General features: G+C 47.4%; 1 protein-coding gene across 1 annotated transcript; it reads left to right on the top strand.

Moving 5' to 3' along the window:
- Positions 1 to 810: 810 nt before the first annotated feature.
- LOC309809768 (homeodomain-interacting protein kinase 1-like) lies at positions 811 to 6070 on the top strand. The gene has a single exon (XM_082631199.1). The coding sequence runs from the start codon at positions 1239 to 1241 to the stop codon at positions 4863 to 4865; it is 3627 nt and encodes a 1208-aa protein (XP_082487325.1). The 5' UTR covers positions 811 to 1238; the 3' UTR covers positions 4866 to 6070.
- Positions 6071 to 13885: the final 7815 nt, after the last annotated feature.

Here is a 13885-nt window from a genome sequence, read left to right as displayed (position 1 = left end):
ACGTTCGCAGGGGCAGTCCAGACCCTCAATCGACGGCCAGTTGTGTGTGTGTGCCAGGCGTTGTCCCTATTCTATTTCCAGCCCTCCCACACTATTTAAAACACCATTTTACAGACTAGCCCAAAGGAAAGCGTGGAGATTGTAAGCAACTGCTGTCACAGAGCTCATCAGCGGGGCTAGAGACTCCCCAGTCTTGAAAGCCAGGACTCTGGTCGCTGCAGCAGCGCCCTTTAGTTTAGTTTTGTTTTCTTAATGTATCCCATGATTTTGTAATGAACTTCCTTATGAGTTCCACGCTGGACTATTTCTGTGTATCTAGTAAGGTGAAGCAAAGTGCATCAAAGGATAGGTTGAAAATAATAAAACTTTAAACCAAATATTGTTTCGTCGGGACTGTTTAAAATACGAAGAAAATCAGTTTTGCAGGGACAAGAGTTCGCTCTGAGATTTGATCAAGGTCAGGATGCATTGTTAAAAATGACAGAAGCCAATTCTGGGTAATTTTAGCAAAAAAAAAAAAAAAAAAAGGGACTGGATACTGGGTGGCTTAGCGAAGTGACAGAAAGGCTGGCTAGCCAGGCTTGGGAGCCCGGAGGAGTGGGACTCAGGACATGCAACGGGACCCCTGATGGGTGTATGGCCACGGCTGCCCCCATTAGACTCTGGCTGTGGCTGCTGGCATGTTGACATCATTGCTAGGATGAAGTGGAAACTGCCTCTGCCTCAGTGTGTCTCATGCACAAGCCCAGGAGTAAGCATCTGATTGGCTGAGCCTGGGCTCGGTTTGGGCACCTCAGCTGACCTCACAATGGGAGGCAGGGCTGCCACTCCCAGAACTCACAAAGGTGGGCTCAGAAGTTGGGCAGTTCCCATCTGCCCTCCCACCCCGCAAAACCCTAGATAGCACCTACACAGATCCTTTTAAAAGAAATTCCTTGAAAAATTGCTTCAAGAGGGGGCCCGGCGGTGGCCCCGGACGGCAGCGAGAGACTGAGGCGGGAGCGCGCGGTGCTGAGGCGGCGGCGGCGGCGAGAGGCCGAGCAGCGGAGCTGGAGGGAGGCTGGGGGCGCTCCCCCCGTGAGACGGGCACGGGTAGGCTCCGGGGGGCGGGGGCCGGGGCCCGGGCCGGCTCGCGCGGGGGATATGATGACCCAGCGGCAGGGCCCCGGATCTCGTCTCCTCCTCCGCCTTCTCACTGCAGCCCCAGCTGGCGGCTGAGAACCAGACACACCGGCGGTATGGCATCACAGCTGGAGGTGTTTCCCCCCCCATCAGTGTCGTCGAGTGCCTTCTGCAGTGCAAAGAAACTGAAAATAGAGGCTTCTGGTTGGGATGTTTCTGGACAGAGCAGCAACGACAAATACTATACCCACAGCAAAACCCTCCCCGCCACACAAGGGCAAACCAGCTCTTCTCACCAGGTAGCAAATTTCAACATCCCTGCTTACGACCAGGGCCTCCTCCTCCCAGCTCTTGTAGGGGAGCATATTGTTGTCACAGCTGCTGATAGCTCTGCTGCTACATCAACCTTCCAAAGCAGCCAGACCCTGACTCACAGAAGCAACGTTTCTTTGCTTGAGCCATATCAAAAATGTGGATTGAAAAGAAAAAGTGAGGAATTTGACAGCAACGGTAGCGTGCAAATCATAGAAGAACATCCCCCTCTCGTGCTGCACAACAGGACTGTGGTGGGTGCTTCTGCCACGACCACCACTGTGACCACGAAGAGTAGCAGTTCCAGTGGAGAAGGGGATTACCAGCTGGTCCAGCATGAGATCCTTTGCTCTATGACAAACAGCTATGAAGTCTTGGAGTTCTTAGGCCGGGGAACATTTGGACAGGTGGCTAAGTGCTGGAAGCGGAGCACCAAGGAAATTGTGGCTATTAAAATCTTGAAGAACCACCCCTCCTATGCCAGGCAAGGACAGATTGAAGTGAGCATCCTTTCCCGCCTAAGCAGTGAAAATGCCGATGAGTATAATTTTGTCCGTTCTTATGAGTGCTTTCAGCATAAGAATCATACCTGCCTTGTGTTCGAGATGCTGGAGCAGAACTTATATGGTTTTCTAAAGCAGAACAAGTTTAGCCCACTGCCACTCAAGTACATCAGACCCATCTTGCAGCAGGTGGCCACAGCCCTGATGAAGCTCAAGAGCCTTGGTCTAATTCACACTGACCTTAAGCCTGAAAACATAATGCTGGTCGATCCAGTGCGCCAACCCTACCGAGTGAAGGTCATTGACTTTGGTTCTGCTAGTCACGTTTCCAAAGCTGTGTGCTCAGCCTACTTACAGTCACGTTACTACAGAGCCCCTGAAATTATTCTTGGATTACCATTTTGTGAAGCTATTGATATGTGGTCATTGGGCTGTGTGATAGCTGAGCTGTTCCTGGGGTGGCCTCTTTATCCTGGTGCTTCAGAATATGATCAGATTCGTTACATTTCACAAACACAAGGCCTGCCAGCTGAATATCTTCTCAGTGCCGGAACCAAAACAACCAGTTTTTTCAACAGAGATCCTACTTTGGGGTACCCACTGTGGAGGCTTAAGACACCTGAAGAACATGAATTGGAGACTGGGATCAAATCAAAAGAAGCTCGAAAGTACATTTTTAATTGTTTAGATGATATGGCTCAGGTGAACATGTCCACAGACTTAGAGGGAACAGATATGTTGGCAGAGAAGGCGGATCGAAGAGAATACATTGATCTGTTAAAAAAAATGCTAACAATTGATGCGGACAAGAGAATTACTCCTCTGAAAACTCTTAACCATCAGTTTGTGACAATGACTCACCTTCTGGATTTTCCACATAGCAATCATGTTAAGTCTTGTTTTCAGAACATGGAGATCTGCAAACGGAGGGTTCACATGTATGATACAGTGAGTCAGATCAAGAGTCCCTTCACCACGCATGTTGCCCCAAACACAAGCACAAATCTAACCGTGAGCTTCAGCAACCAACTTAATACCGTGCACAATCAGGCCAGTGTTCTAGCTTCCAGTTCTACTGCAGCAGCTGCTACTCTTTCTCTGGCTAATTCAGATGTCTCACTGCTAAAGTACCAGTCGGCTTTGTACCCATCATCTGCAGCACCAGTTCCTGGAGTTGCCCAGCAGGGTGTTTGCTTGCAGCCTGGAACCACCCATATTTGCACTCAGACAGATCCATTCCAACAAACATTTATAGTATGTCCACCTGCTTTTCAAACTGGACTACAAGCAACAACAAGGCATTCTGGATTCCCTGTGAGGATGGATAATGCTGTGCCCATTGTACCCCAGGCACCAGCTGCTCAGCCACTACAGAGACAGGCGGGAGTTCTTCCACAGGGAAGCTGTACACCACTAATGGTAGCAAGCCTCCACCCTCAAGTAGCCACCATCACACCGCAGTATGCGGTGCCCTTTACTCTGAGCTGCGCAGCAAGCCGGCCGGCGCTGGTTGAACAGACTGCCGCTGTACTGCAGGCTTGGCCCGGAGGAACCCAACAAATTCTCCTGCCTTCAACTTGGCAACAGTTGCCTGGGGTAGCTCTACACAACTCAGTCCAGCCCACTGCAGTGATTCCAGAGGCCACGGGCAGTGGGCAGCAGCTCACAGACTGGAGGAATGCCCACTCTGATGGCAACCAGTACAGCACTACTATGCAGCAGCCGTCCTTGCTGACTAACCATGTGACATTGGCCACTGCTCAGCCCCTTAACGTTGGCGTTGCCCATGTTGTCAGACAACGAGAATCCAGTTTCCTCCCTTCAAAGAAGAATAAGCAGTCTGCTCCAGTCTCTTCTAAGTCCTCTCTGGATGTTCTGCCTTCTCAAGACTATTCTCTGGTTGGGAGTAGCCCCCTCCGTACCACATCTTCTTATAATTCCCTAGTCCCTGTACAAGATCAGCATCAGCCAATCATCATTCCAGATACTCCCAGCCCTCCTGTGAGTGTCATCACTATCCGCAGTGACACTGATGAGGAAGAGGACAACAAATATAAGCCCAATAGCTCTGGCCTGAAGGCAAGGTCTAATGTCATCAGTTATGTCACTGTCAATGATTCTCCAGACTCTGATTCTTCCTTGAGCAGCCCATATTCCACTGATACCCGGAGTGCTCTCCGGGGCAATAGTGGACCCCTTCCGGAGGGTCCCGGCAGAGTCGTGGGGGATGGCACTGGCACCCGCACCATCATTGTACCTCCACTGAAAACTCAGCTTGGTGACTGTACTGTAGCAACCCAGGCCTCAGGTCTCCTGAGCAGTAAGACCAAGCCAGTGGCTTCAGTGAGCGGGCAGTCATCTGGATGCTGTATCACCCCCAGAGGATATCGAGCTCAGCGTGGGGGGACCGGCGCAGCACAGCCACTCAACCTTAGCCAGAACCAGCAGTCATCGTCAGCTCCAAGCTCGCAGGAGAGAAGCAGCAACCCTGCCCCCCGCAGGCAGCAGGCGTTTGTGACCCCACTCTCCCAAGCCCATTACGCCTTCCAGCATGGCAGCCCACTACATTCGACCGGGCACCCACACCTGGCCCCAGCCCCTGCTCACCTGCCAAGCCAGCCTCACCTGTATACGTATGCTGCCCCCACTTCTGCTGCTGCATTGGGCTCCACCAGCTCCATTGCTCATCTCTTCTCCCCGCAGGGCTCCTCAAGGCATGCTGCAGCATATACCACCTACCCTAGCACTCTGGTGCACCAGGTCCCTGTCAGTGTTGGGCCCAGTCTCCTCACTTGTGCCAGCGTGGCCCCTGCTCAGTACCAACACCAATTTGCCACCCAGTCTTACATTGGGTCTTCCCGAGGCTCAACCATTTACACTGGATACCCACTGAGCCCTACCAAGACCAGCCAGTATTCTTACTTGTAGTTGCTGAGTGTGAGGGAGGAGGGCTCAGAGTTCTTAATGGGCTGTGATGAGCTCCTCCCTCACCCTCTCCTGAAACTCCCTAGCCAGCAACTTGCTCTGCAGGGGCACACTGAAGCAGAAGGCTTTTCTCTGGGGAACCTGTCTCAGTGTTGACTGCATTGTTGTAGTCTCCCAAAGTCTGCCCTATTTTTTAATTCTTTATTTTTGTGACGGCATTTTTGGTATTTGGAAGAGCTCAGATGCCCATCGTCTGCAGTTACCAAGGAAGAGAGATCATTCTGAAGTTAACCTTTGAAAAATATTTTCTCTCTCTGACTTGATTTCTATAAATGCTTTTAAAAAACAAGTGAAGTTCCTCTTTATTTAACTTTATTTTATTGTAATTGCTGGTCAGAGGAAAAATGCTGATAGAAGAACTTGAAATCTGGTAACAAGAAAAGAAAAATCATTACTTTCTGCTTGTTTAAAAACCAAGACTTAATTGCTTATCTTAAGAGCAGCTTGCACAAGTCTGTATTTTACTATCTCGCATTTCTCCTCAAAATTTTACCCTTGCTAAGGGGACATTTAAGCTTACAGTGTTTTAAATTTGTTCTCATGTCATGTTATATTTAGTGGGAAATTGTTATTTTTGCAAAACTGGTTACACACTACTCTCTGTTACTGTTGGGATTCTCTCAGTTGCTCCTGTGTTTATTATTAAAGTAGTGTTAAAAAGGCAGCTCACCATTTGCTGGTAACTTAGTGTGAGAGAATCCATATCTACCGTGAAAGCACCAGGTATTCTTTCTAAACGAAGCCCTGTGCATTCTTTTTAAATTATTTTTAAAAAGTCCTTCTCTCTGATTTAGCTTAAATTTTATTATTGGAAAAGCCATTAAGGTGGTTATTATTGTATGGTGGTCGTTGTTTTATTACATGCAAAGTCTCTTTGTATTATGCGATACTGGCATTGATGAGCTTTGCCTAAAGGTTGTTGGCATTGATGAGCTTTGCCTGAATATTAGTATGAATTTTCAATAATACACCTCTTTCTCTCTTTGCCTCAGCTCTCCCTTCATTCTATGTGATTTATCTGGGGAGAAAGCTAAAGCTAAAGGATCTGAAACCAGATAAGAAACGTTGTGTATAGCTTGTATGCTTTAAAGTAGCTTTCTTTGTATGCCAGCAGCAAATTGAATGCTCTCTTCTTAAGACTTATATAATAAGTGCATGTAGGAATTGCAATTTAAAAGAATTCCATCAAAAAGAGAAAGTAGAGAAGAAATGAAGCTGGATGGTCATCGTATTTGCTTTTAAACCAGTGTTCATGGAAATGCCGATCTCTGGACCCCAGGCTCAGAGTCCTGTGAGGTATTTGCTTAAAATTCGTGTTCTTGGGTCCCTTTCCCAGTTCGAACTCAGTGTATTTGGATGGAATCCAGGAATCTTCATCCCATAAACCAGAAAATGGTGAATCTACCTTAGTGATTAGTCTAGTGCCTGTTTGAGGGGAGAGGCCCCAAGGGAGCGATTTCCAAAGGCTGCTAAGTTGAGGATTGCAGCTGAAAGTATGGCCCCCCCAGAGTGGTAGACCAGTTGTTCCGCCATGGATGAATCCAGTGAGGAGACAGTCTGCTCCCTGTGTTGGAGGAGACAGCTACAAGCAATCCAACACCTCCCTCCCGTGGGCTGTAGACTGCTCATAAAGAGGTGCTTGACCACTTCTGAAATAGGTCAACGTGACCATTTTGTGTCAGTCTTCTCTCTACCTGCCACAATTTGATGTCAGCCATCCTTATTGAGTGCCTGCTGTGCGCCAGACTCCAAGGGTACGGAGAAGATGAGGAAGTCAGGGACTCCACCAAGCTGTTGGGCTAGATCAGTTCAATGTGATACAAGAAGGGCGTTTGGGGTGCTTTTGCCTCACGTCTGTTGTTCTGCAGTTGTGTTTGGGAAGATGGAGGTGTCTTTGGAAATTGGCATGGATTAGCCAGGAGGGAACTCAGGAAGAGTGCTGGCTCTCGAACCTTAGTTGTCTAAGAATCTGTCACCAGGGGAGCATGTTAAAAATGCAGATTAATGGGCCCCATCTCCAGAAACGAGGTCCTATAATTTCATTTTAAACACAGACTCCGTTTTACGCTGATGCGGCTGTTGGGTCGGGAGCCGTCTTGGGTTTTCTGCTGGCAGTTTCCTGAGCTGCTCTCAGTGGTTCTCGCTACCTAGTGTGCTTTCCCAGGGAAGTACCCAGACCTTCTTTTTCGGAACAACGGTTCAAACTGAGATGAAAACCTCTTCCTTTTTGCCTGGACTTTTTTTTGTTTTGTTTTGTTTTTGCAGTACGCGGGCCTCTCACTGTTGTGGCCTCTCCCGCTGTGGAGCACAGGCTCCGGACGCGCAGGCTCAGCGGCCATGGCTCACGGGCCCAGCCGCTCCGCGGCATGAGGGATCCTCCCAGACCGGGGCACGAACCCATGTCCCCTGCATCGGCAGGCGGACTCTCAACCACTGCGCCACCAGGGAGGCCCTTGCCTTGCCTTTTATCCATTGTCTAGTGTTTCATAAGTAGTGAGATGTTCCTAAAAGTGGTCTAAACTTTAAGAGGGACCTACCCTCTGGAGCAAGATGCACGTGATGCTCAGGTGCTGCCCTAAGTCAGTGGAACACCCCATCTTTGCATTTCCGTTGGGATTTCTTTTCCCCTGCTTCTTCACTGAGGATGTCTGGAAGTCTGTTTATTCATAGCTTTGCCCGGGGACCTTCTGCCATTTCCCTCCCGTTGTGTTTCTCTCTGTCCCCAGCTGAGGCTTGGTGGCATTACCAGGAAGTCAGCCTTTCTTAGCAGCTGAGCCTCTAATCCATCAGCTGCTGTGCTCCTGCCTGCCCTTTATCAGACAACAAGATAAGGTGTGAATGTGGTGTGTGCCTATGTGTGTCAGTGTGTGGAGTGTACGTTCCTGGTGTTGTGTTTCGTCTCTGTGAGTTGTGTGTCATTGTGAGTGCATGCATGGTGTGTGTGATGTGTGTGTGCATGCCCACCTGCCTGCCTGAAGCAGCACGGTCCTATCCTACCTGAATAACCACACGCCCCCTCTCCTTTCGCATCTTCCTCCTGCCCTGTGCAGCCCTGCAGGCTTCAGAGAGGGGTCTTGCAAAAGCCGACTTGCTTTGTTTCCTTCTTCTTATTTGTTCTCTCTGGAAACGATCTGAAGTCTGAGCAGGGTGCTGATTCCTGGTAGAACCAGTGAAAGGCTAGAGCACTTCAGAGCCTGAGGACAGGTTGTTGTCAGCAGCCATGCCTGGCAGGGATTGCCCTTTGGAAACAGTCACCAGGGTCCTGGTGTGTCTGTGTCTGTGGGTGAGATGGACCTGGAAGCTAGGGGTTCCATGAGGTTGGCACTAGGTGTCCCTGGGGATCTGAGCAGCCCATGATTTGATAATGGGAGAGTCAAGGGTCATTCCATTGGCAGGCCTGTGCAGAAGTAATAGGAGTGGTTATGAGGCTTAGAAGATGAGGCAGTATCTAAGGGGACCCGGTATGAATGAATGTCTTCATTCAAGTAGCTCATTAAATCCTACCTCTTGTGTGGAGCTTTCTTCAACTTGGTGGAATATAGGGAGCGGGTCCTCTAGCCTTTTGTGCAGTGTGTCACTTTCTTGGTAGTCCCTCTCCTTCATCTTGCAGTGTGTGTTTCAGGAGCACCCTGTCTTTATTTTGAAAGTTCCTGAGTGTGAATCTGATGTAGGAAAGAAAATCAGGGTGTTCCTGACCCCAGAAAAGAATGGGCAAGCAGAGTATCCCAGTTGTTTTTGATTCATGTAGCCTGTTGCAGTGGTACAAGCAAAGCAGCTGTTTTGGCTTATTTGGTTTTATATTCAGTAGCTCTTACTGGTAGCCAACTGTATGCCTGCCTTGTGTTCAGTTCTGGGGAGAGAAACTCGAGGAGGCCAGGTCCACGCTGCCCTCACTAGACACTGGGCTGGTAGCCGATTTTAGGTTCCTGATCTTTCTCGCTTTCCCCGGGGGAGGGCGGGAGTCTCCCTCTGCTCTGCCTCTCCTCGTCTGGACCCCGAGTCATCCAGGTGGTGGCTTGGGACAGGGATTTCCATCAGGGCTACCTGATGAGCATGTTAGACAGAAACCAGTGTCACCTGGCCTTAAAGAGTTTGTTCCCTGCCCTTGAGGCCATGCTTGTCTAGTTTGGGCTGGGGGTGAGTGAAGATGGGATGAAATGAGATCAGTGAGCACATTAATAAAATAAAAGGTGGAGTAAGACATATCTCCAGAGATGGGGAGAAAAACCCAAAACTGGAGGAAAAATAAGCATCTCATCTACTGCTGGGAGCCTCTGCTTCTCTGACTGAGAGGGAGGGCTCTGTAGGGAGAGTGTCTTGGAGTTGGGAGAGTCCAAACTTGGGCTTTGAAAGCAAACTACTGGGTTTGAATTCTACCCCACCATGAATCAACCATGGCCTCGGGCAAGTTGCTGAAATTCTGAGTCAGTTGCCTCTTCTGTAAAATGGGATAATGCCTTAACCAAGGTCCTACCTGTAAAGCATGTAGAACATGTCTGGAATGTGGTAAGTGCTTAATGAATATCAGTTTCCAAGACCACACACTCGTTACACTAGCTGGTATTTCTGGGACTGGCCCCTAGCATGGAAGCTTCCAGCTTTCCTGCCCCTGTGCTCTGAAGCAGGCTCTGTGTTTGCTTCCTCCGCAGCGGATTAGGCTGAGGGCTTGCACTAAAGCCTTGCAGCCTCTCCTCCAGGGGAGCTGCCAGTGCAGGCAGGTTGCAGGCATTAGTGACCCCGCCCCTTCTCTCCCTGCCAGGGATGGTGCTTTGATCGACTGACCGTCCCCCCCACAAGCCGAGAAGGTTCTCTGCCACCCTTCACCGCATGCCAACCCAGCCAGAAAACCAAGGATTCCGCAGACTCAGTCCTCGCCACGCCTCTTCTGCACAGAAACACACTCCTGCCTTCCCCAAGGCTTCCAGAACCCCTGAAGAGGGAGGCCCCCAGTTCCACCTCATGTTTGGGGCATCTTGCTAGCTATGGCCCTTCTCCTTGGCTTCCTGCTGCTGCTGGGGCTTTATGGGGACACCATGTCAGAGGGGCCACCGCCCTCATCCACATACATTCCTGATGGTTTGGAATTTGAATTTCCTCCAACGAACTATGAGACCAAAGATTCTTATGAAGCTGGACCCACTGGCATCTTCTTTCAAATTGTGCACATCTTTCTCCACATGGTGCAGCCAAATGCTTTCCCTGAGGGTAAGTGCCAATGGCGGGACAAGATGCAATATGTCTCCAAACATACTCACGGGCCCACACACAATATTGTTTGTTAATGACAACACGATCAGTGCAGAATATATTCCGTATATTAAAGTATGAGAGTCAAAGTGATTGAATTGCACAGAAACAGAAAGTATTTATCCAGAAGTTAAGAAAAATAAGTTCAATAGGTTGTCAGGAATGTGATGATAAGAAAATGAAATCAAACTGTGTTGCCATGTTGTTTTTCCAATTCTTTATCTTTCCTCCCCTCCTTTTTTGTTTTGTTTTGTCTTGTTTTTTGGTTAGAGTATTGAATCATTCTCAAGTTCATACCAAAGGTAAAAGTTAGGGTAAAAATGCAACTTCTCTGTCATCAAACGAGAAGTTAATAATGACCTCTCATGGCCATTTAAAGTTACCAATTTAACTCTCCTCCACCCACCTCAAAATGCAGTTTCGACACTGCTTAGGGCAAGGCCAGGGCAGACCATACCTGTTACCTGGGTAACTTGTTTGCTTCAGGTCTAAGAGTTTGAGTGTGAAGCCAGGAGGGAACTTTCATGGCATCGTGCTGTTGTTTCGTGGGCATACTATCTGGCCTTACCACTGTGGCTCATCTGTACTCGGAAGTCTTCGGGGTATGTGTTTTCAGGAGTGGGATTATGAAAGTTCAAATGGTCTGTGGGAATTGTCTGCTCTTAGGGTTTGACAGTCTAAATTTTTATTGATGTAATGTTAGATCTAGCTTAAGCTTGTTCTTTAAACTACAAAGATTTGAATATTATCATTGGCTACTAAATATTATAAAATTTGTAGTAATCTTTATCATCTTCCTTAGCTGGCCAGCCATTGTTTATAAGCAGATTATTTGTGTGTGCGTGTGTGTGTGTGTGAGAGAGGGAGAGAGAGAGAGACAGAGAGAGAGAGAGAAAATGTATTTAGTGAACTTCAGCACCTGTTTATATTATGGGCAGTTTGCAGATTTTCTTAATATATATTTACATAGAATTTTTTTACATTTATTTGTCTCAGATTAAGCAATTGAAAGAGTCTGAAGTGTAGTTTTCAGTTTTTTGTTAGTTTAAATTTCGATTCAATGAAGTAAATCACCCTACTGTCACAGAAGAGAGTCCTGAGCAAGTACTGCTTCCTGTTTATGTCGCTGCTTAAAAGACAAAATTTGGGGCTTCCCTGGTGGCACAGTGGTTGAGAGTCCGCCTGCTGATGCAGGGGACACGGGTTCGTGCCCCGGTCCGAGAAGATCCCACATGCCGTGGAGTGGTTAGGCCTGTGAGCCATGGCCGCTGAGCCTGCGTGTCCGGAGCCTGTGCTCCGTAACGGGAGAGGCCACAACAGCGAGAGGCCCGTGTACCGCAAAAAAAAAAAAAGACTAAATTTGGAAATCCAAAGGACAGAAGTAGAAAGCAAACTGAGTGTATTTATTCATGTTGAATACAAATTCACTATTCTCAATAAATATCTTTTTGTTTACTTTTGGACTTGATGTAAATATAATTGAATAAATAAACACCTACTAGTGTTTTTAGTCTTGGCTTCTTTGTTTTTTTTATGTAAAAAAGCATAGAATTCAGTTGTTTGATACAAATTTACAGTGACTTCTTTAAAAAGATTGTGAAGTCTCCTGTGTCATTCTAAGGCAGATCATGTAATTAATCCTGTAATCTCTTTCCGTATGTCGTTTTATTTTTCTCCCTCTAGATTTCATATGAAAGCTTCCTCACACTTGTTTCACAAGGGAAAACAGTATCTTTAAAGGTCTTCATTCAAATGATAGGGTTAAAAGACATCCTGCTTCCAATGCATTCTAGGGTTTTCACCTCCAACATCATGATTAGTCTAGAATTTAAATCCTAATGTAATCTGAGGGTGTTAGCCTTGCTTGTCCCTTGACCTTCATCAAGGGAGAAAGAAATTCCCAGAAACAGACCAGCACTACCCCTTTCAGAAAAAATTGTCGGGTTGCTTAGAGAATATTGTACTGAACTTAGCAGGTGATGTCTTGGTGTGTTGGCTTTCTTTCACCATCCCATTATTCATATTCTTTCACCCAGTTACTAGGTTTCGTAATAGCCTCAAAGTGCTCATGAGGTGCTTTGCAACATAAAGGACACTATGAGACAATCATGTTTTTTTGTGGGTTTTTTTCCCCTTGGCATGTGACTTTTTTTAAAAATTAAAGTATAGTTGATTTACAATGTCCTGTTGGTTTCAGGTGTACATCACAGGGATTCAGTTATACATATATATATTCTTTTCCCTTATAGGTTATTACAAAATATTGAGTATAATTCCCTGTGCTATACAGTAGGTCCTTGTTGGTTATCTATTTTATGCATAGTAGTGTGCATCTGTTAATCGCATCCTCCTAATTTATCCCTCCCCTCCCTTGCCCCTTAGGTAACCATAAGTTTGTTTTCTATGTCTGTGGGTCTATTTCTGTTTTGTAAATAAGTTCATTTGTGTCATGTTTTTTTTAGATTCCACATATAAGTGATAGCACATGATATTTGTCTTTCTCTGTCTGACTTACTTCACTTAGTATGATAATCTCTAGGTTCACCCATGTTGCTGCAGATGGCATGTAAAGATACATGATATTTTAATGCAATTAAAAAAAAAATCCACATTGATGCCCCAAACTCCATGATGAACAAATCTCAAAATGCTAAATAAAGACAGGATCCCATCCGGCCCATGCCCAACTCCTGTCACTCATCTTCCTAAGTCCCGTCCCCAAGTAATTTGCTCAGGAAGGCGACTCCCAGCAGTACCTGCTGAGAGGCTGGTTAGCCCTGCCACCAAGAGACTGGAGAGGAGACCATGGATTAGAAAGTGAAGTGAAGGTGAGGGAGGAGGGTGAAGGTGGTATATATTTTTAATTAATTAATTTATTTTTATTTTTGGCTGCGTTGGGTCTTGGTTGCTGCACGCGGGCTTTCTCTAGTTGTGGCGAGTGGGGGCCACTCTCTTTGTTGCAATGCGTGGGTTTCTCATTGCGGTGGCTTCTCTTGTTGTGGAGCACGGGCTCTAGGCGCGCGGGCTTCAGCAGTTGTGTGGCACACGGGCATAGTTGCTCCACAGCATGTGGGATCTTCCTGGACCAGGAATCAAACCCGTGTCCCCTGCATTGGCAGGCGGATTCTTAACCACTGCGCCTCCAGGGAAGTCCCAAAGGTGGTGCATTGATTACTCAGGCATCAGCAGAAAGCAACTCTGGCTAACCTTAGGAAAGGAGCATACCGGAAGGGTGTTGGATGGCTCCTGGCCTTGTCAGGAGGCTGGAGAACAGAATCAGATGCAAAGGCAGTGGACACAGCCTGGTTAGGACACGGTTTCTGGCACCTGGTATCACAGTCTTTGCTGCAGCACACACTCCAGAGTCAAAGTCACGGGCAGGAGTGGCCAACTGGTCGGGCCTGGGTAAGGCCATGCCTTGGGTGCACGACAGGTGAATGGCATTTGTGGTGGAAGATGCTGGACTGTAACCCACTACCACTCACCACAAAGGGGAGCTTGTCCCAGCTGGAAAAGGGCTGCATGTTGGACAACTCAACAAATGACCAACACTTAATACAGGCAAGGTTGAATTTCTCTCTTGGGAGACTGCTTAGAGCCATGAATTAAGATGGAAAACTCTAGAGAAGGAACAAACCAGTAGTTTTGAGAATGACAAAAGGAAAAATAGTAAGTTGGTCTCCCTTTCAGACACGTGTTCTGTTTTCTTGGTGCCT

Source organism: Mesoplodon mirus (assembly GCF_964341445.2).
Source record: "Mesoplodon mirus genome assembly, chromosome: 2".
In the NCBI taxonomy this organism is placed as follows: domain Eukaryota; kingdom Metazoa; phylum Chordata; class Mammalia; order Artiodactyla; family Ziphiidae; genus Mesoplodon; species Mesoplodon mirus.
Note: the sequence above shows the minus strand (reverse complement) of the source record. Positions and strands in the feature narration are given on the sequence as shown.